The sequence below is a fragment of the Schistocerca cancellata genome, chromosome 10 (assembly GCF_023864275.1).
Source record: "Schistocerca cancellata isolate TAMUIC-IGC-003103 chromosome 10, iqSchCanc2.1, whole genome shotgun sequence".
NCBI lineage: Eukaryota > Metazoa > Arthropoda > Insecta > Orthoptera > Acrididae > Schistocerca > Schistocerca cancellata.
The window spans coordinates 67,117,232-67,139,721 of NC_064635.1; the positions used below are offsets into that span (position 1 = coordinate 67,117,232).

Sequence of the window (22,490 nt, forward strand, 5' to 3'; positions counted from 1 at the left end):
CACATGTGACCCCCTCAGGATATTAGCCACAGTGCTCAGTGCCAGTCCTTAAGGACTCGTTTGGATGACCACGGTTTACCTCTTATTAATGTGTTTATCTGATTAGTTAGTTTTCAATGAAAGACCAGCCACAGTATGTAACAGATTCTGACACAACAAATACACCAAGGATAAAAATTCAACTGATCACAATGCAATACATTGTCAACAACTAAATAAGGGCATGTAAACTACACCTTCATCCATAACAGACACACACAGAATGAATCACACTGAGAATGGTTTCTACAAAACCTCTCCAGTCACATCAGCAGTAGTAACAAACCACATGTCTCCTACACAGGAGTTAAAGATGAGCCAATATTTCTCATTCATTACTATTTGTGACACTTTACTGTGCTCACCTCACTTTCACTGCCCTAAGGCTGATGAAAACAAGTAAATACACCGTCCATCTCATCTCATTATAATATTTCATGTTATGAATAACCTTTCTGTATTAATTTCATACAAACTGTTTTCCTCAATTATAAAAGACTGGGAAAGTTATTGTTACACACATTTAAGTATCTCTTATGGAATTCAACTTTATTAAGGGTGCCAATGAAACCTGAATGTAAATTGCCAAACCCACATACCTGCATTGTGCAACAGTACCTTACATGTTCTACAAAATTCTATCTGGAGGTGGAGAGAATAGTTGCAAGCAAATGATACAATACTTCACAAATAAAACTAAAATCTTCCACACAGTACACATCATGTCTGAGAAGTAAAAAACAAATTTACTGTAAGGATGGCAGCTGCATTAAAAAAACAATTAAATTACACATAAAGCTACAAAATGAAAGGGGGGGGGGGGAGAAAGAAACTGGGTACAGGTGATACTGTTTGCACTAATTTCAATGGCAACAGTAAATAAACTACAAGATCTCTTTGCATTGGTACCACGCATATCTGGGATATTACTGACAATTGCAGGTAGGCATAAATGTTTCTTTACATTTACAGCTACAATCCTTACCTGGCTTCTAGCAATTTCATTTTCAATCAAAAATTGACTATTTTATGAGTTGAAATGAAATATGAACTTAAAAGAAGCAGTACAGTTAAAAATGCACAAAGACAGGTATAGCAAAAATGAAATTACTGAACTTCCTTATTAGGCTAAGCATGATCTATGGAAAAGAGGGGGCATGCGAGTTTATGGGAAGTGTATACAAAATGGAATGTGGACTCTTAATTTTATGTTAAACTCCTAAACTGAGGGAAGGAAATGTTGAGAGAATCCCCAAGTTTCATGCCATTACGATGCACTACCAACTCCAGCAATGTAATACCTGTAGTGCATGGAATGGACGTAGGCAGAATGCTGCGAATAATTTGTGTGTGGTGTCAGCACTGAGTAGGCACACACACTAACACACTTTGCAAGAATGTCATTACAATTCGCCACAACAAAATGAATATTATCTCAAAGTTCACGGTTGGTCATCACAGAGATTTTGTGACTAAGATCTTCAAATTTCATCTTGATAAAGAAAACAACACATAATGTGACTTCATGCACAATTAGCTGTGTAACAAAACTACATAAAATTTGTCACTTTCAATCCGACTAGCAACATGAATTCTTCATTATGTGTGGGCCCACCCACATCTTGCCAAGGTTGTTTTGACCGCACTGCAGAGGTTGAGCTCGGAAACCCTTACACATCCCCCATGCAGTCTCAATCCCTCCCACGCAGTTTCCATATTTTTGGAAGCCCAAAGAAAGACATTCGTGACAGCTGATTTGCTTCAGACTAAGAGCAGCACTCCTGTGTACCTTAACGGTTCCACAGGCCACCACAAACATTTTCCTATGAAGACACTGAGCATCATGTCTCACAGTGGGATATACGCATTAAAGTTTATGGCGATTACTTTTGAAATGACAAATGGTTCACTTACGTGTTTTCCATCATCTCAATTCCATTTTACTGCTCCTTATACCATTCCAACAGTAGTAGCTATTTGATACACCTTAATGGTCACTTTACTGGGAACTATTACAGTACTTTTTCCTACAGTTTTAAACCCAGGACGTACCTCATCTGGAACAACTATCAATGCCATCTGTATGCTGAGCAATTTTCTCCTTACCCTATAGTAAACTGTCGGGAAGGCTACAAACTTCCGATGGAGAACGCCAATCATTGAGAAGTAGTGAGTTCTGGCTGTAATACATTTAACAATACTGCTCTCATGGAGTTTCAGTATTGAGTATGACTGCACAAGAGCAGAGTCCGGTGCGATACAAGTTATTGTTTTCATTCTACATCCAGTGCATCTCCTAGAATATCAGAATGGTTGGGACTCCTACTGTTCTTAGCTACACACTGTTAGTTTCATAAATTGTGTTTAGTTATATTAATTTCTACAGTTCTTGTGAAGCTATTCCAGAAGCCAATAAACCATCTGGCAAAAGCAGTATTATCAAATTAATTTGGTTTTCATGTTCTAGTGTGTTTTCTGTATTGGCTGGTCTTTCAGGGTAGTACAAGCTCAAATACCTCACAAAGCTGCAATGGTATGCGCTCATACTACGAAGTCTTTGTCACATAGAGGAAGGAAGTAATGTGGGAAGTTGTTCCACAGGGCCTATTTAAAATAGTGTCTGAACAAATGAGCCTAATACATAAAGAACCTGAGTTCAAAGACATAGTAGTTTATTTAAATGAGACACATTAGATGAAGAACCAGTATTAGCAAAGCAATTATGTGCAATGTTACCACCAAGAAACAATGCCACTTGATGCTCGACTTGTCAAAAAGAAAGCATCACCAGATTAACATCAGTTTCTTTCCTCATTTACAATTCTGAAATTCAAATTACAAACTCTCTCTCAGAAACTTGAAGTAGGAATCTTAAATTTCGTAGTACAAAATACGATCTGCAAGACAGAATTCATGTGGAAAAGTGGCAATAATTATTCTCTGCCCCAAATTATGGGTTTTGAAAACAAATGAAGGTCCGAAAATCACTGTCACTGCTTTTTGGTTATCAATTACAACAATTAACTGCTTTAACTTCTACAACACTTCTATTGCCAAAATTACATTGGGAAGGAGATGTGATGTGATGTCACGGAGAAAGAATTTTTGATGCAACATATGAGAGAGTGATTATAAAACCATATGTAATGTGCGAGAGTGAGTTTGTCAGTTTTCTCAGAGTGGATCAAATTTCAAAAAACCTAGTATCAATAATAGTTCACTCATTGGAGAGACATTAAGTGAATTAGGGCATGATATGTCAGGCAAACTCGGTTACACAGAGTTAGCAGGATTCAAACATGTTCCAAATTCCACACTATATGACATCTTTGGCGCGTTGCATCACAACTGAGATGGACAGGTGTGCCCAGACGTATGTTCAGGTAGAAGTTAGTTTCTCGGTGACCTCTGAAGTGGAATGCATGTACCCTCATCAGGCAATAAAATGGCAAAAGCTTTTGACAATTGTCAAATGGAATGACTGTTGTGGGCTGCCGGTACGTCCTCATATACTCTAGCTGCTGGCTGTGCCATCAGCGGTGTCCGCAGTATTGCCACGTACAAGCATATGTTGACTCCGTATTCAATGTGCGAGCTCTATCCTTGCTATTTTTGGATCGCATGCATGCTGAGCTGTAGGTCACAGCCTCCATCAAAAAGTGTAGTCAGCGATTTAGATCTGAGTGGCTTCACCAATGTTTGCACCACAGTGTGCTTTGGTGCAGGGTTACAATAGCTGATGTCAGTGTGCTTAGGCATGTGTGAAGCAGCCACATCTGATGAGGAGTCAACTTACGTCCACGTATGATGATAGCATATGCACCAGTGATGTCACAGCCGGCAGCAAAAGTGTATAAAGGCGTACCAGCAGTCATTCTGCTTCAGAAAGACTATGGAGTACCAGGTAGAAAGCTTGTGACATTTTAAACACTTGGCACAGCTGAAAGCCTGAGAACATTTTATTCAATGTTACTGCCCTGAAACTCTACATTTTTATGAAGAGCCACTAAGAATTTCATGAATTGCATTAATGATGCACTAATACTAACTGTAAGAATAATGCATATCATTACATCCTCGATACTTGCATTCGGCAAGTAAGATAATCATAACCCAAGATCATCATTTTAGGTGTTATTGGAGAAGGTAATAATGCTGTCCATCAGCACTATTCACCAAATCATCAACTGAATGCTGTTGAAAATCTTATTAGCCAGGAGCATTCCGTGAGGTATAAGATTACACAGATTCACTAGTTCTTCCTTTCACCATTTTTTTTATTTTTTTATTTTTTTTAAGGTAATACTGTTCATAAGCAGTAACTGCTAACAGAACAGAATGACATTGTTTACTGTGACAATGATTCCTTTGATATGTGACGACATGCTGTCATTTAAGCAAAACGAACTATAAAAATTAGGACATGACGATGATTGTACTTTTATCTGAGAGACCACTGGCACCTGAAATAAAGTACCGTCACTGCCTGGAAGCTACCTCAAAAGTGGTTCAACAGGAACTGCTTTCCACTCAGCACATAACATATAATTGTGTGTCTCATGGGGTAGAGACTTGACCTGGTGGGAGAGGGAAGGTTTCGCAAACATTTTCTCTACAAAGAACAAAAGTAGAACTCTAGAAAAATGTTTGTGTTGTAAACAAAGGATGCTTCTCTTTGTGCTGGACAATATTTGTCCGAAATGTGAGCAAAGTGGTTTTGTTGCTGTAAACATCATACCAACAGATCTACTGAAAATGTCACCACAGTAAATAAGAATGTACCCCAAAGGACCTGAACTTCAATTCACTGTCGATCACAAGAACTGAACATTTCAAGGAGCAACATGTAGCGAATTCTGACTGAAGATCATCTACATCCTTACAAGGTTCAACTGACATCAATTGCAATGGTATGAATTTGCTGATTGGGTCTTGGAAAAGCAAAATGTGTACAACAATTATGCAAGAAATGTCATCTTTTGCCTTGAGACGCATTTACAAGTGAACAAACTGAAAACAATCCAGAGTTTTATATACTGTAAGTGCGTATAGTTCATCCCAAAGTTTTGGTGGCCACCTGTCAGATACTATTTTCCTTATATCACCATAATGTATACTAATGAATTTAAAGTAATTTAACTTTCCCATTATTAATGAATTTTATTCAAAAATTTGGGGAATTCTTATAAGGACATCATTTATAATCTACATCTACACCAATGCTCTGGAAACCATTGTGAAGTGCATGACTAGGGGGTACTTCCCACTGTTCCAATATTGAGGTTTCTTCCCATTCCACTTGTGTATGCAGAGCAGGAAAAATGAATGTTTAACTGCCTCTGTGAGCATAGTAATCAGTTTACTCTCATCTCTGTGGCTCCTACAATATACAGAAGGATGTAGTGTATAACCAGGTTCCTCACTTAATACTGGTCTTTGATACTCTGTAAGTATCATGAGACAGCTGCTATCCATCTTCAAGCATCTGTCAACCCAGGTTTTCAGCATCTTCTGACACATTCCTTTGCACAAGTTCAATATCGCCTATTATATTTTGTACAGACCCCACGTAACTGAGAAATATTCTAGGATAAGTCACACAAAGAGTTTTGTAAGCAAATCTCATTTAGAGAAAGATTTAGTTTCCCCAGTATCCCACCATCCTAACAATGAACCAAATGTGTTTTACCAATGATTAACTCTATCGATTTTCCATTCCACATCCCCCCCCCCCCCCCCTCGTCACCATCATCTAAACTGTTACACCAGGTATTTGTATGAACTGACAAGTCCTATTGTGATTTGCTGATACTGTAGTCATAGGATATTTTATTTCTGTGTTTTGTGGAATGTCTATCACTGTATCATCTTTAAGTTTTATTGAGATATGTCTGAATATGTGTACAGCTTTTTTCAGATAATACTTCAATTACATAGAGTAAGTTACCCACAATCTATAATGAAAATTTTTTAAGTTATATAAGTACTATACATTATTAAGCTAATAGCTTGCTTGGAAACTAAAAATACTGCTTAGCATTAATGCAACAGGTTTACAGTCTTAATTCACATGTAAAATCAACCACCTTTGTGACCAACTCTTCTGTACTATTATGGCAATATTTCGTTAATCCTCCCGGCTCTCATACTGACCACCTGTTTCTCCCGTACATTTTGTCAGTATCACCATTGTAAATATTAATCCCACAAAGTGCCATTGGTAGTTCAAGTTTCCTGAGCGACAGATCTCGAAAAGTTTTAATGTAGTAATCAATATTGTTGTCAGCACATAAGTCTTTTCGGTTTGTGCTTCTGCAGAAAGAAGACTGCGTAGCTCAAGCGAATGCGAGGAATGAAGAAAGAATGATTGATGCAGCTTATATGTCTAGAGAGATCATGATAGGTCAGCACTGTACTGGCAACACAGAGATACACTTACCTTGTATCGAACAACAGCTATTGTACAAGTAACACACGGAAGTAACAATGAGTCACTAACGAGGAACATAGAGATGTTCATGTTTAAATACATTCATTATGTTATTTAATTCTCAATTTACTTACACATCAAAAGAACATTTCGCAGTACTTTGAAAGAGTACTTTCTCCTATTAACAGTATTTCAATTGCAAAGGGTATTTTAAATTTGTACAGGAAGATAAAAATTGCAGAGTTCTGCAGCTTGTGTAAATCAGTAACTGTCCCAGGGCACACACAATACCTATGTGCAAATTTGTCAAATTTTATTGTTGTTATACTTGTGTATTACACGTGATGGACATATTTTTTGTTTAGATGAATTAGCTTCATTTTTCATTTCGTAGACCTAAGACTGAGGGGATACTTAAGGGGCAGAACATATGAGAAAACATAACAAACATATTTAGAATACTTTTTAAACACTACACTTATTTCAGCATGACTGCCATCGTCTGGTTATCTGTGGAAATACATATCTGGGTGCAATACTCCAAATTTTGAAGAAGATAATTTAAAGCATTACAAAATTATGCTTTCCTATGGACATCAGGTGGTCTTGATGTCCATATAATATCACTGTCTTTGTTGGTGTCACGACTGTATAGGTTTGCTTCTTTGAAGTTGGCGAGGCTATAGTAGGTGTTAAACCACAGCTGTAAAAGTTATTTCTTAAGTTTTCCAACTATGAAATTTTATTATAAGTGAGGTTCCAGTATAACTGCCTAAAACGTTTATTGATTTTTATGACAGCTGTTTCAGAAGATTTCCAGTTTCAAGTATGTCTATGTTGTCCTGATGTATGTATAACATGTGGTGTGACTGTCTCTGGCAACTGTTCTCATTAAATTCCACATGAAGTTCACACCATAGTCGATTTATAAACATAAAACACCTATGGTATGAACTGTCAAAAATTGACGTGAAATGAATATTTTAGAATTTCACTTGAAATGTAAGAAGTACGGTCACCAGACATAGCCATACTTGAAAATTGAAATCTTCCAACGCAGCTGTCTTAATAATCAACAAATATTTTATAAGCAGTGATACCGGAACCTCACTTACAATGTCCTTTCAGGAACACAGCTGCAGGCCCAATCATCAAAAAACTATGAAAGTTTATTCCATAATGGTAATCACTGACAGCTTTATTGACAGTAAAAATAAACACTGGGAAGCACATTTCTGAGAGTAAGACAACATTTAGAAACTGTCACACACCTAGCGCACTACAACACTGTATCGCATAAGCAGTCCCATAAAAAACACTGGGATTAAAATCCACATAAGTGTAGAACCACACAAAAACAAATCATATAAGCAATAATATAGCTGGTGAGAACAAAGATATGACCTACAGAATACCACAGAAACAAACAGCCTGTAACCGTATAGTATCGCAGACTCCACTGTCATTACAGTTATAAACACACCATATCATTCCCCACTCTCTTGGGTACAAAACCCTATTTTTCAACACAATGTCCTTCAAAGCAATGGCCTTACGCCACTTTACTGGACGGCCTTTATGCTCACATGGTACTGCACCACTGGTCGACTGAGCGAGTTGGCGCAATAGTTAGTACACTGGACCAACTTGGGATGACGGGATGTCCGACCAGTCAGATACAGATTTTCCGTAGTTTCCCCAAGTCACTCCAGGAAAATGCTAGGATGTTTCCTTTGAAAGAGCATGGGCGATTTCCTTCCTCATCTTGACACAACCTGAACTTGTGCTCCATCTCAAATGACCCTGAAATCGAGAATACATTAAACCCAATCTTCCTTCCTTCCTTCCTTCCTTCTACTGGCTGACATCGGGGCCAATATCTTGATCCATCAATAACCTCCCCGTCATCCATGAACTGTACCTGCAGAGTGCACCCTTCATTGGGCCAAACGGAAGCAAGTCGGAAGGTGCGTGATAGAAGCTGTAGGGTGGATGATGATGAACAGTTCAATGAAGTTTTGTGAGCTGCTCTCAGATGTGCAGGCTTGTGTGAGGTCTTGCATTGTCATGGAGAAGAAGTAGTTAATTTGCATTTTTATGGTGATGAACACACTGAAGTCGTTTCTTTAATTACCTGAGGGTAGCACAATACACTTCCAGGTGCCAAAGACTGTCACCATTTATTTACTGGCTGAGGGTGAGGCTCTGTACTTTTTGTTTCGAGGAGAGGTGATGTGGCGCCACACTCAAAAGACAGCTAGCTCTCTGCTTGGAACGCACAGCAATTACAGACGCCATTTTGAAGGCTATGTGTGGCACTGCCACCTATCTGGGCTTCATGAAATAACTGGGGCTGGACCAGGAATATTTCACGATGTCCCACAACTAATTCCACATTTTTCCAACCAAAATTGGCTGAGGAAAAAATGTAATCCATTACTTGTTGAACACCCCTGGTATTATTATACAAAGAAAGTTACCTACATTTACACATTTTGCAAACTGCAGTTCCTTAAATCTCTCTAAATGAGAAGTTTGTTGGTCATCTTTATTTCAAAAGATATAACTGAAAATGATGAAAATTACAATTCTGCATCTTGTTCTGCCTGATACAGGTTTGTAATTTTTTTCATCTGCAGTGTCCTGTGACAGTAATGTACTACCGAACCATTTAGAGAAACCCCGAGAACTAGTAACTCTACTACACATGTATTAGAAGTCACAACATACACAGCCACAGAACTGTGGAAATTCTGGATTGAGCCTTCCATTCAGCTCGAAATTAGCGGGGCATAGTCAGTAAGTGCAGATATCACAAAACACTCACAAACTATCAAATTGTAATTTTTCTATTACACTTACCACAGTTTTATTAGAATTTTCTCGCTTACGGCGCATTTGCTCTCTCCTGTGAAGCAGCTGTGCTCGCCAATTCTCCCATTTTGCTTCATACTCCCTGTACTGTACCTAAAAAGCAAAATATAGAACATTTACCTAAATTCATTACGAGATGAAAGTCAATTATAATAACAGACATTTCACATTATTTAAGTTACGCATATTCTTTCACTTCCCTCCAGTTAAGTGCAAGCCATCTTGTTTCCGGTCATTAGTTCAACTAATCTCAGGAAAGTATTTTGACACTCAAAAATGGTGCCTTTACATCAGTGTAACAATGCAAAGTTCATTCACAACTATCATATGATATAAATACAAATACTAACCAATAACAAGAGTTTTATTTTCTTCCTCCTTTACAACTATTAGAAATGTGGAGTATTGGACTAACAGTCAATTTAATACTGAAATTGTAACAAAGCTCTAAAATACTGGAGGCACCACAGGACTCTTCAGAAAGTTTTTAAATGAAGTACTGCATCTTCAAATTAAGTGTTAAAGTAAACATTTACCTTATCTGGATGGTTGATATTTTGCTCCTTCCATTTGTTGAACTGCTCTTCCCACTGCTTAAACTGTATATCAAAGGCCTTTTCTGCTTCTGATAACTCATCTGGGTTATCCTACGAGGACAAATATTATGTTATTTTTCATATATGTGATTACTTTCTATGTTAAAATATCGAACTGCAAATAAAACTAACATTCCTTTGGCACCTGGCTCCACATTTATGCGAGCTATTATTATACTTTATGTATACACTGTATGCACTTATGTATGGCTTGTTTTTGAACTTCATTCTACGCCTGATGAAGATGTATCAAAACACACCAATCAATCAATTTGAGACCAAGACCTTTCACAACTCATTGTGTGCCAATGCTGAATGGTTGCCTGCCTCATAGATGGAAGTATTTCTCTATCGAGTGAAGAAGATTCTTTAAAACGACATCACTAAAAATGTTGCACGTATCAGCTTAGGAAGGGGTGAGGTGGAGTTGTAGCAGAAAAGGAGGAAAAATAAAAAGAGACTGGGTGGGATGGTGGAACGAGAGCTGTGTAATGCTGGAATGGGAACAGGGAAGTGGCTGGACAGGTGAGGACAATGACTGACTAAGGTTGAGGCCAGGAAGAGGGTTACAGGAATGTAAGATGTATTGCAGGGAAAGTTCCCACTTGCATAATTCAGAAAAGCTGGTGTTGATGGGAAGGATCCACATGGCACGGGCTGTGAAGCAGTCACTGAAATGAAGGATGTTATGTTTGGCAGCATGTTCAGCAACAGGGTAGTCCGCTTGTTTCTTGGCCACAGTTGGTTGGTGGCCATTCATGTGGACAGACAGCTTGTTGGTTGTCATTTCCACATAGAATGTAGCACAGTGGTTGCAGCTTAGCTTGTAGATCCACATCTACATCTACATACATACTCCGCAATCCACCATACGGTGCGTGGCGGAGGGTACCTCGTACCACAACTAGCATCTTCTCTCCCTGTTCCACTCTGAAACACAACGAGGAAAAAATGACTGCCTATATGCTTCTTTACAAGCCCTAATCTCTCTTATCTTTGTGGTCTTTCCGCGAAATGTAAGTTGGAGGCAGTAAAATTGTACTGCAGTCAGCCTCAAATGCTGGTCTCTAAATTTCCTCAGTAGCGATTCACAAAAAGAACGCCTCCTTTCCTCTAGAAACTCCCACCCGAGTTCCTGAAGCATTTCCGTAACACTCGCGTGATGATCAAACCTACCAGTAACAAATCTAGAAGCCCGCCTCTGAATTTCTTCTATGTCCTACCTCAATCCGAACTGATAGGGATCCCAAACGCTCGAGCAGTACTCAAGAATAGGTTGTATTAGTGTTTTATAAGCAGTCTCCTTTACAGAGGAACCACATCTTCCCAAAATTCTACCAATGAACCAAAGACGACTATCCACCTTCCCCACAACTGCCATTATATGCTTGTCCCACTTCATATCACTCTGCAATGTTACACCCAAATATTTAATAGACGTGACTGCGTCAAGCACTAACAGAGTATTCAAACATTACACGATTCTTTTTCCTATTCATCTGCAATAGTTTACATTTATCTATATTTAGAGTTAGCTGCCATTCTTTACACCAATAACCAATCCTGTCCAAGTCATCTTGTATCCTCCTACAGTCACTCAACGACGACACCTTCCCGTACACCACAGCATCATCAGCAAACAGCCGCACATTGCTATCCACCCTATCCAAAAGATCATTTATGTAGATAGAAAACAACAGCGGACCTACCACACTTCCCTGGGGCACTCCAGATGATACCCTCACCTCCGATGAACACTCACCATCGAGGACAACATACTGGGTTCTATTACTTAAGAAGTCTCCTTGCCACTCACATACTTGGGAACCAATCCCATATGCTTGTACCTTAGTTAGGAGTCTGCAGTGGGGCACCAAGTCATACGCTTTCCGGAAGTCAAGGAATCATCCGTCTGATACCCTTCATCCATGATTCGCAAGATGATATGTGAAAAAAGGGCGAGTTGCGTTTCGCAGAAGCGATGCTTTCTAAAGCCGTGCTGATGCATGGACAGCAACTTCTTTGTCTGAATGAATTTCATTATATTCGAACTGAGAATATGTTCGAGAATCCTGCAACAAACTGATGTTAAGGATATTGGTCTGTAATTATGAGGATCTGTCCTTCTACCCTTCTTATATACAGTCACTCGGGACTTTACGTTGGGCAAGAGATTCGTGATAAATGCAAGCTAAGTAAGGAGCTAATGCAGTAGAGTACTCTCTGTAAAACCGAATTGGAATCCCATCAGGACCTGGCAATTTATTTATTTTCAACCCATTCAGCTGCTTCACAACCCCAGGGATGTCTATCACTATGTCCTTCATATGGGAATCTGTACAAGACTCAAACGGCGGTATGTTTGTACGATCCTCCTGCGTGAAAGATTTCTCAAATGCTAAATTTAAAATTTCAGCTTTCGTTTTGCTGTCTTCCGTTGCCAGGCCAGACTGATCAGTGAGTGACTGGATGGAAGCCTTCGAACCACTTACCGATTTTATGCAAGACCAGAATTTCCTTGAGTTTTCAGCAAGATCTTTTGCTAAGGTATGATGGTGGTAGGGGTTGAATGCTTCGCGCATTGCTCTTTTTACAGCAGCACAAATCTCTACTAACTTTTGCCTGTCCTCATTTTCCCAATCTTTCTTGTACCGCGAGTGCAACTGTCTTTGATTCCTGAGCATTCTCCGAATTGTGCTGTTAAACCACGGTGGGTCTTTTCTGTCCGTAACCCACTTTTTCGGCACATACTTCTCCAATGCATGATTTACAATGTGTTTAAAATTTGCCCATAATTCTTCCACAACCATCGTACCAGAAGTAAATGAAGTAGATTCATTTACTAAGTGGGATGCTAACAACTGCATAACCATAGTCGTAATGACAACATCATGATCACTAATCCCAGTCTCAACGCTGACACCGTTGATAAGGTCTGGTCTGTTCGTGGCTACCACATCACAGAATGTAGACTCCCTTTGAATGATTTTAGAACTGTCACGGTGGAACCTGGTGGCCAGTAATAACACCCCACAATTAACTTTATTTCCCCTAGCCCTGTTAAACGTGACCAGATAACGTCACAATCACACATTACTTCGACCTCAATAGACACAATATTTTTGTCAACTGTAATAAAGACACCACCTCCTACGGTGTCCAATCTGTCTTTCTGATACACATTCCAACCCTCACTAAATACTTCAGAACTTCCTATCTCAGGGTTCAGCCAAGTCTCAGTCCCGAGAATAATTTATATGACCGGTTTCACAGGTAGCCCTGCGTTTGATGGGATAGGTCATGTTTGTGATCGGACTGGAGTAGGTGATGGTGGTGGGAGGATGTATGGGACAGGTCTTGCATCTAGGTCTATTACAGGTGTATGAGCCAAGAAGCAAGGGGATGGGAGCAGGGATTGTGTAGGGATGGATGAGTATATTATGTAGGTTCAGTGGATGGCGGAATACCACTGTGTGTGTGTGGGGGAGGGGGGTTGAAAAAATGGTGGGCAGGATATTTCTCATTTCAGGGCATGAGAGGTAGTCAAAACCCTGGTGGAGAATGTAATTCAGTTGCTCCAGTCCTGGGTGTACTAAGTTACAAGGGGAATGCTCTGCTGTGGCAGGACAGTGGGACTTTGGGAGGTGGTGGGAGACTGGAAAGATAAGGCATGGGAGATTTGTTTTTATAAAAGGTTGGGAGGGTAATTACGGTCTGTGAAGGCTTCAGTGAGACCCTCGGTATATTTTGAGAGGCGCTATCCATCACTGCAGGTGCAACAATCATGGGTGGCTAGGCTGTATGGAACGGGTGGCAGCTGTTGAAGTGGAAGAATTGCTGGTGGTTAGTAGGTTAGGTATGGACAGAGGTACTGATGTAGCCATCTTTGAGGTGGAGGTCAACATCTAGGAAGACAGCTCGTTGGGCTGAGTGTAGGACCAGGTGAAGCAAATGGGGGAGTTGTAGTTGAGGTTCTGGAGGAATGTGAATAGGGTGTCCTCACCCTCAATCCAGCTTGCAAAGATGTCATCAATGAATCTGAACCAGGTAAGGGATTTAGGATCTGAGAGTAACATTATTCCTACTGAACCACACAAACTGCAGAGCAGTATTATTGATGATAATGCCGGTTTCTCTCATTAAGCATGTGTCGCACAAGACAACTTTAAGACCAAAACCAGGGACATGGCACAACACAGAAAGTGTTCTTACACACAGCTTATGAGATACATACGGCATATACCAAACATAAAGTTGACAGCATATGCACCACTCAGTTGTCCAGTAATGCAACACACAAGTAAGGCTAAGCAATCCTTGGTTTAAACAGGCCAGTGCTTTACAAAGTAAGTCCTTACCTTCTCACACTCTTTGACCTGACAATACCAGACACTTATAAGTAGATCCCATTTTCATGTTGAATCTGAAGCACAGTGCAACTGCTGGAGTAAGTAACAGAAAAAAATCTTATAACCAAGAATTGAGCATGTAACCTAGAGATCAGTCACAAACAAGGTTAGCTACATCATTAAAGCTTTGGTTTACTGAGCATGTCCGCTTTATTCGCACTATACAATTTTTGAGTGTGGACTCTGCGCTAAAATTAAAGAGGGAGCTGCTCCCCAGTTCACATAATGATCCAAACTGTTCCACTAACACGATGATGATGTTTTTGGGCACAATATTGTGAAACTACACATTTGTAAAGAGAAACTAAATGTTTTACTCTCTCTACTTTCCTTCTAAACAAGTAATTTTACATTAACTTTTTTCTGTCTCAGTATTCAGCAAGTAGGTTTCCGTAACGATGGTAGCAGGCATTGCAGGCAATAGGGTATTTGACTGTTTTCTGGAAATCATCTTAAATGGTTTATGCCATTTTATGCATGCAATATGCTTTTCTCCTCTTGAATTTTCTTTAAAGAAAGGATGGGGGATGAAATTCAAATAATCTGAAAGCCCGCTAAAAAGCTCCATTTGAGTCACGTGATGCTTGTGACGTCATGGGGAAGCTCCCTGCTCCTTTTGTCAAAAAACTCATTCACTGTGATGTCTTGTTTTGGAATTTACATTTGAGAAAATGGGTTACAAATGGTGTGTAGTGGCACTGTACAAATACATTTTTAAAAATTGCTGAAAATTTTCTTTTTTAGAGTTCTAAAGAATGAGAAGTTGCGTGAAATGCTGTCGCTCTGACCCAATAAAATGCAAACACACTGATGAACGAGTTACCTAACTTAATTAAATACATCTTGCACTGGTAAGTTAACATTAATTTGTCTCAGAGATATGCTTTCCCACTGTTGCAAAGAAGGACAGCATTATTCAATGAAATTAAACTACCTGTAAAAATGTCATTATATCCAATATTACATACACTCTTCGGTAGGTAAGGTCTATAGAGGTAAACTGTAGAATTTCATAAGCAGATATCTGTAGGTCACTAATTCTAATTCAGCCTGAAAGAGTATTTTAACTTATTTGTAACACGCCTCAAAACTCCTCTCATATGAAAACCAAGCCACAATTACAAAATTTCACCACACTGATCAGAAAAGTATTGTTGGGTTTTCTTGCTGTTTACATGTGCTAACATTTGCAGCTGCTGTTCACAGACTTCACCTTTGAGAAAATTTCTCGTTAATATGACTCCACATTTTTTTACTTTACTGGAAATAATGCTTTTTTTATCTTCCACTGTCCAGTTAGGATGTTTATTGTTTAAACTTTTAAAGTTTAAAGTTTCATCATCTTACATAAAGATGAAGTGAGTCTTTCAGACACTGACATTAGTTTCCACTCACAAACATCACAGTCCTTACATTTGTGTTACCTGCATATTACACATGCCTTGTATCTCTCCCATACAAAACCTCATCGAATGTAGACTTAGAGAAACCTACGTTTCTAGCATTTGTAGACTTAAGAGAAAGCTTTTGACAATGTTGACTGGAATACTCTCTTTCAAATTCTAAAGGTGGCAGGGGTAAAATACACGAAGCGAAAGGCTATTTACAATTTGTATAGAAATCAGATGGCAGTTTTAAGAGGGACATGAAAGGGAAGCAGTGGTTGGGAAGGGAGTGAGATAGGGTTGCAGACTCTCCCCGATGTTATTCAATCTGTATATTGAGCAAGCAGTAAAGGAAACAAAAGAAAAGTTCGGAGTAGGTATTAAAATCCATGGAGAAGAAATAAAATCTTTGAGGTTCGCCGATGACATTGTAATTCTGTCAGAGGCAGCAAAGGACTTGGAAGAGCAGTTGAACGGAATGGACAGTGTCTTGAAAGGAGGATATAAGATGAATATCAACAAAAGCAAAACGAGGATAATGGAATGTAGTGGAATTAAATTGGGTGATGCTGAGGGAATTAGATTAGGAAATGAGACACTTAAAGCAGTAAAGGAGTTTTGTTATTTGGGGAGCAAAATAACTGATGATGGTCGAAGTAGAGAGGATATAAAATGTAGACTAGCAATGGCAATGAAAGCGTTTCTGAAGAAAAGAAATTTGTTAACATCGAGTATAGATTTAAGTGTCAGGAAGTCATTTCTGAAAGTATTTGTATGGAGTGTAGCCACGTATGGAAGTGAAACATGGACGATAAATAGCTTAGGCAAGAAGAGAATAGAAGCTTTCGAAATGTGGTGCTACAGAAGATTGCTGAAGATTAGATGGGTAGATCACATAACTAATGAGGAGGTATTGAATAGAATTGGGGAGAAGAGGAGTTTGTGGCACAACTTGACTAGAAGAAGGAACCGGTTGGTAGGACATGTTCTGAGGCATCAAAGGATCACCAATTTGGTACTGGAGGGCAGCGTGGAGGGTAAAAATCGTAGAGGGAGACCAAGAGATGAATACACTAAGCAGATTCAGAAGGATGTAGGCTGCAGTAGGTACTGGGAGATGAAGAAGCTTGCACAAGATAGAGTAGCATGAAGAGCTGCATCAAACCAGTCTCAGGACTGAAGACCACAACAACAACTACAACAACATAATTCATCATGCGTGGAAGGAAATTTACTTTGAAAGTAACATTTTCAAGCCATCATTCGTGATACTTTCCCGCGATCTGTTAGGAATAGGTTCGTTTCATCAGTTGCCTGGGAGCGCCAGAAAAAAAGCAAATACTGCGCGTGTGCAACTACGATGACATAGGAAGCCCATATGTTTGTTCGTATAAAGCATTAAAGAGATCTTACATTATGTCACAAAAGAAACAGGACACCAGAAGCTACTCAAACAGCATCTGAATTTCGTAAACCACACTAAAAATGCATAATTTGGCTTTAAGTGCACATTCGTATGTCCAAATTCACAATGAAATAAACCCCACCTGATATTGAACTTTTTAATGTGGTTTCTTGGAGTACCAGTATTGTATTATGTTATGTTCTTCATTATGGCATAATGTCGTAAGACGAAAATGTGCACTTGAAATTCAGTGAACAGTTGAAACTAGCCAATAGTATGGAATAAAGAACTTTGTTTCAAATAAATTGAATGACTCAGCAGAAAAGTTTAATAAAAGCAAAATCTCTTTAGCAAACCGACAACATAACAAAAATAACAAAATAAAAACATCATGTGAAATGCAGATTATCTATACTTTTACTGTAACTAATTTTTATAAATTCACTTATTTTTTCATTCACTGGGCTGCCACTTCAGTTCAACAACAACAGTGCTTCATCCAATATTAAGTATTATTACACAGCTTTCTTACAATCTTTGTACACAAGTGAACAGCCAGAGACTACTCAGAATCGACACAAGTGATAAAATATTATACAGAAGAATGAAAGACAAACAATCTGAAATTTGAACATATCTGTTAGCATACTTGTTATTTTTAGAAACATTACAAGAAGCTCGAATACTTTGTATGATAAAGTAGAGATATCTTGCCTTAACAGCACGTTGGTCTGGCTCCGTCTTATGAGAAGAGTTGTCATCTTGTCCCCATCTACCTCCACCTCCCCTGTCACGTTCACCTCCATACTGGTAATCTCCAGGACGCATCTTCTTGTTGTCACCGCCACCAACATTGGGTGGTGGGTGGGAAAACTGTGGGGGTGGCTCCCCAGTCGCGTCATATGGTCTTTTGCTGCCCACGCCATATCCTCCCATAGCAGTTGTGTCCCCCCAGCCACCAGTCATCGGTGGTACAGAAGGAGGGGGAGCGGCGGTGACAGGAGGTGGGGGCTGCTGTACGGGAGGGGGCTGTTGCACATGTGGAGGCTGTTGGACAGGAGGCGGCTGTTGGACAGGAGGCGGCTGTTGCATAGGTGGCAGTTGGGTGGGAGGCGGCATCGCGTATGGCGTCCCATAGCTGGACGCGGTACTGTAACCCGCCGTCACAGCAGCACCGTACGGATCAGTCATTGGTGGTGGAGGCACTGTAACAGGAGTGGGAGGAGGTGCATCTGGAGGCTTCGGCACAGCAGTCCTGAAATAGTGAGAAAAACAAATGTCACAACAGATTGCATGAACATGAATAATATGTACAAAAATTGTGGTCTCACTGTAAATATATAAACTGCCCGTCCCCCCCCCACACACACACAAACTGCACATGCAGACTTAACAATAGCCAAATAGTGAAAACACTAAATATCGACATTTGGAAACAAGTTTAGTATGTACGAATGTTAAACTATATTAATGAGAGTTTCTGTTTTGCTGCTGGAATACAGGAATAATGGCAGTTTCAGCTGAAATGTGCAGGATAGCTGAACAAGCAGTTTCTGAGAGGTTTCTTTATGAAAGATATTATCTTCTTAATATATCTGGCAATAAAAGAGTACATTTACCTTATAACATTTTCCATGAATGTTAAATGGAAATTTCCTATTTCTACCATGTATAATTTGCAAATCTGATAAATACAACACATCATATGAAACTTTATACTCATTTTGATCAACAAAACTGACTTTTATGTAAATTACATACAAGAAAGGGCTGCCTTATCTCCATTATCCAATGACACAATCAGGCACCACTCTCCCAGCCTATGTCAGCTTCCTGAGCCTTGGAGGCACCAAGTAGCTTTAGACCCATAAATAACAGTGCTCCACCTGTATCTTTCTGGTCTAGTGGTTTATACTTGTCGTTGGTAGCAGCTGTTCCTTTGTATACAGGGAATTTTTGCTACATGCAGTCCTTACTGCTATATATTTTTTGCATCTGTCTCACTGATGTACTTACAAAGTAAGTGAATTAATTCACTCGTTTTAACATTCAGTCATCCTGCACGTCATCTTGTTCCACACACTAATACCTCAGGTTCCTTTTTGTTTACATATTAAATTCGAGAAACGAAAGGAACAATAAAGAGAATAAAAACGTGGGAAGGGTAGAGGATTGGCTGGGACACTGAGCAAGGGCTGCCAAGGGACTCTGGTAGGACCAAAAATGCGTACTTTACAGGGATGATTAGAAACCACTTTCGCAGACAAAACATAACATCAGGGCAACTGGTTTGGCATTATCTTCTAGCAACAGAGGTAGCGTGTCAAGAAGATTAAGATGCCACCTCAAAGCAGCCAAATACGGGCAGTCTATGAGTAAGTGGACCATCATCACCAGGCTCCGCATCGGCAGTGAGGGGAGATCCTCATGTCGGCACATCTGAGAATGTGGCCACGGGTCAGCTGAGTGTGGCCAATGCAGAATCAACAGAGGATGGTGGACTGCCCACGAGAAGCACACAGGGAAGATTGCCATGTGGCTATGCTGGTGTTAATTGTCCTCAGTTTGCTTGGAGATATCAGGGCAGCCCATTTCGAGTTATGGACCTCTAGCAATCGGTGATTTATAAAAAACCCAAGATACAGTGCTGTTACCCCCGTTTTCAGGGACTGTATCCTGGTGGCCAGCTTGGGCAACCTATCAGTTCACTCATTTCCTGAAATCCCAACATGACCAGAGATCCAAATGAAAATGACTGGCTGTCCAGCTTGCTGGAGACCAGAGACAAGATCCTGAATAGCTGAACCAATGGGTTGAGAGAGTAGCTTTGGTCTATAGTTTGAAGGCTGGCACTACAGATTAGGATACTCTTGCCAGTGCAAGAACGAACATGGCAAGGGCTAGTTTAATGGCCACCAACTCAGCACTGAAGATACTACAGCCGTTTTGCAGAGAGCGTAGTTCACTGCACTGTGCATGTATGTACGCAAAGCCTGTTCGTCCATCAACTGTAACCATTGGTGTATACCACTTACAAACTTGAATATGCTTCAAGGACAGCCAAGAACAGGTGGCAAAAAACTGTGAAGTTAACAGAATCTTTGGACCGAACAAGACAGCAAGACAAATCTGAGGTCAGGGGACAAGCCATAGGGGCAGATGCTATGTCTTCCCAACTAGAGGCGACAGTGGAGGATGTTGCAGTTCCGAACAGAGACACTACGCATGCAGCAATTGTAAAGCCAGTTCTGGGTCGCTGCTGAGAGACATGGACACAGTAGTTGGGATGTCCAGAGAAGCTACAAATGTGTATAATGTAATTTAGCAGCTGTTTTTGGCACCTGATAGGCAACAGAGGGGCTCCAGCCTTGATCAAAGGGCTGTTCGCAGGGCCTCTCACATGTCAGACCCCACAATGTCAAATAGGGTCCAGAATCCGCAATGCTGAGGGTGGTGCTGAACCATATGCAGGACTCCCATAATCAAGACCGAACAGAACCAACAAACCAGGGCTTTGTGGAGCTGCAGAAGGCTGGGGCGTCTGCACCCCAGCTAGTGTTACTGAGGCAGCAAAGCGCAGTGAGGTGTCGCCAGCACTTTCAGTTAAGTTGGTGCAGGAGGGGAAGCCAAGTCAGCCAGGAATCAAAGACCAGTCCCAAAAAGTGGTGTATCTCAACTACAAGAACAACTGATTGTCTAGGTAAAGCTCTGGGTATAAGTGGGCAATATGATGGCGATGTAAGTGCATGACACGAGTCTTGGTGTCTGAAAATGAAATCCCATGGTGAGAGTCCATGACTGCACATTTCATATGGCACCCTACAGGCAACACTCGGCAAAACCCATACCAGAAGAGTAATAATAAAAGCAAAAGTTGTCTACATATAAGAAGAACAATAGCTTAAAGACCCCACACAGCCACTGCTAGACCACTGATGGCCACCAGGAGGAGGGGAACGTTCTCTTGGATATGGGGGGTACTGAGGTAAGCACCCACTTGATCCGGGAACATACAGTGCAATAAGAAGTTATTGATAAAAATCAGGAGTGGACACCGGAGATCCCACTCACGTAACAAAGTAAGTGCGGGGTGATGCCATGTCATGTCATAATCATCTCGTAGGTCAAAAAAGATAGCGATAAGTGCTGGCGACGTGCAAAGGCCGTCCAGATGGTGGACTCTAGGTGAACCAAATTACCAGCAGTGGAGTGGCTTTTGCAAAACCCGCCCCGAGATGCAGCCAAAAGCCCTCAAGACCCAAGGAGCCAACACCGCTTCTTGTTCACCATGTATTTGAGATGGGAGCTCAGCCTCTTTGCAGATCTAATTAAAGAGGCGAATGAAGTGACTCTGAAAATCTACTGAGAGATTTTTTTTAAGCATTTGGCTGTGGATGTGGTCTGGCTCTGGGGCCGTATCAGGGCACTGGAGAGTTCCCATTCACTGAATGAAGCGTTACATGCCTCCAGGTGGCAAGTAGTAAAAGATAAGTGCATTCACTCCACCTGCTCTTTTATGAGCCAAAAGGCGGGATGGTACTCCTCAGAGACAGATGCGCGAGCATAATGCTCAGCAAAATGTTCAGTGGTAGTGTCTGAATCAGTATAAACAGTGCAATCTAAGGAAATAAATGGCACACCTGCAAGGTACTGGAAACCACTGAGGGGTCTGATCTTAGCACCTACCTGTGATGGGGAGGCACGTGATCATTCCCAGGATTCCTACTTTTGTCGTTTTATGAGGTAGCAGACATGGGCGCAGAGCTGTTTATGGGCAATGAGGTGCTCCAGTGAAGGATGCCACTTATGATTTTGGAGAGCCTTAGCGACCTCTGGGGTCCACCAGGGTACCGTTGTCCGATAGGGGATCCCAAGGAAGAGGGAATGGCTTGGTTGGCTGCCAAAAGAATGTCTGCCATTGTATGCCGAACAGCCACATCGATACTGCCTTGCAATGGGGAAGTGAACCCATCCCTGTCAACATTACAGAGAACCCATCTGGGCGAGTTATTCATTACCTGTGACTTTTATTGTTCAAACTTTCTGTCTGTGACAAACACAACAGTCCTCTACTCCCTCATACATAAATGAAATAGCAATGGTGATTACAGCCTTACACCCTTCTTAATTTCAGTCTATTGTACCATTCTGTCAGTGCTGACTTCTCCAGTTCACATCACATAAATGGAAATAAATTAAGACGTTAAGAACGAAAAAGTTTATTTTACATCAACAAAAAGCCTTCTTCACATATTAAATGCGGTGTATGTTTCCCTAAATCTGCTGTCTGCTACTGGTTGCGAGTTCCCCTCTTTCTTTTAAAATCAAACTTGTCCTCTCCAAATATAACAA

General features: G+C 40.4%; 1 protein-coding gene across 12 annotated transcripts in view; it reads right to left on the bottom strand.

Annotated features, from left to right (window-relative positions):
• Positions 1 to 22,490, bottom strand: part of LOC126106316 (YLP motif-containing protein 1-like) — a 432,507-nt gene that overhangs the window by 324,923 nt on the left and 85,094 nt on the right. For all 12 annotated transcript variants that reach the window (XR_007523332.1, XR_007523330.1, XR_007523331.1 and 9 more), the window contains 3 exons: positions 17,853 to 18,393; positions 9,880 to 9,990; positions 9,332 to 9,436 (listed from right to left, as the gene is read on the bottom strand). Coding sequence is in view for 9 of the 12 variants with exons in the window: in XM_049912551.1 (XP_049768508.1) it covers positions 9,332 to 9,436; positions 9,880 to 9,990; positions 17,853 to 18,393 (757 nt within the window). In the remaining 3 variants the exon portion in view is untranslated. The remainder of the gene's footprint in view (positions 1 to 9,331; positions 9,437 to 9,879; positions 9,991 to 17,852; positions 18,394 to 22,490) is intronic.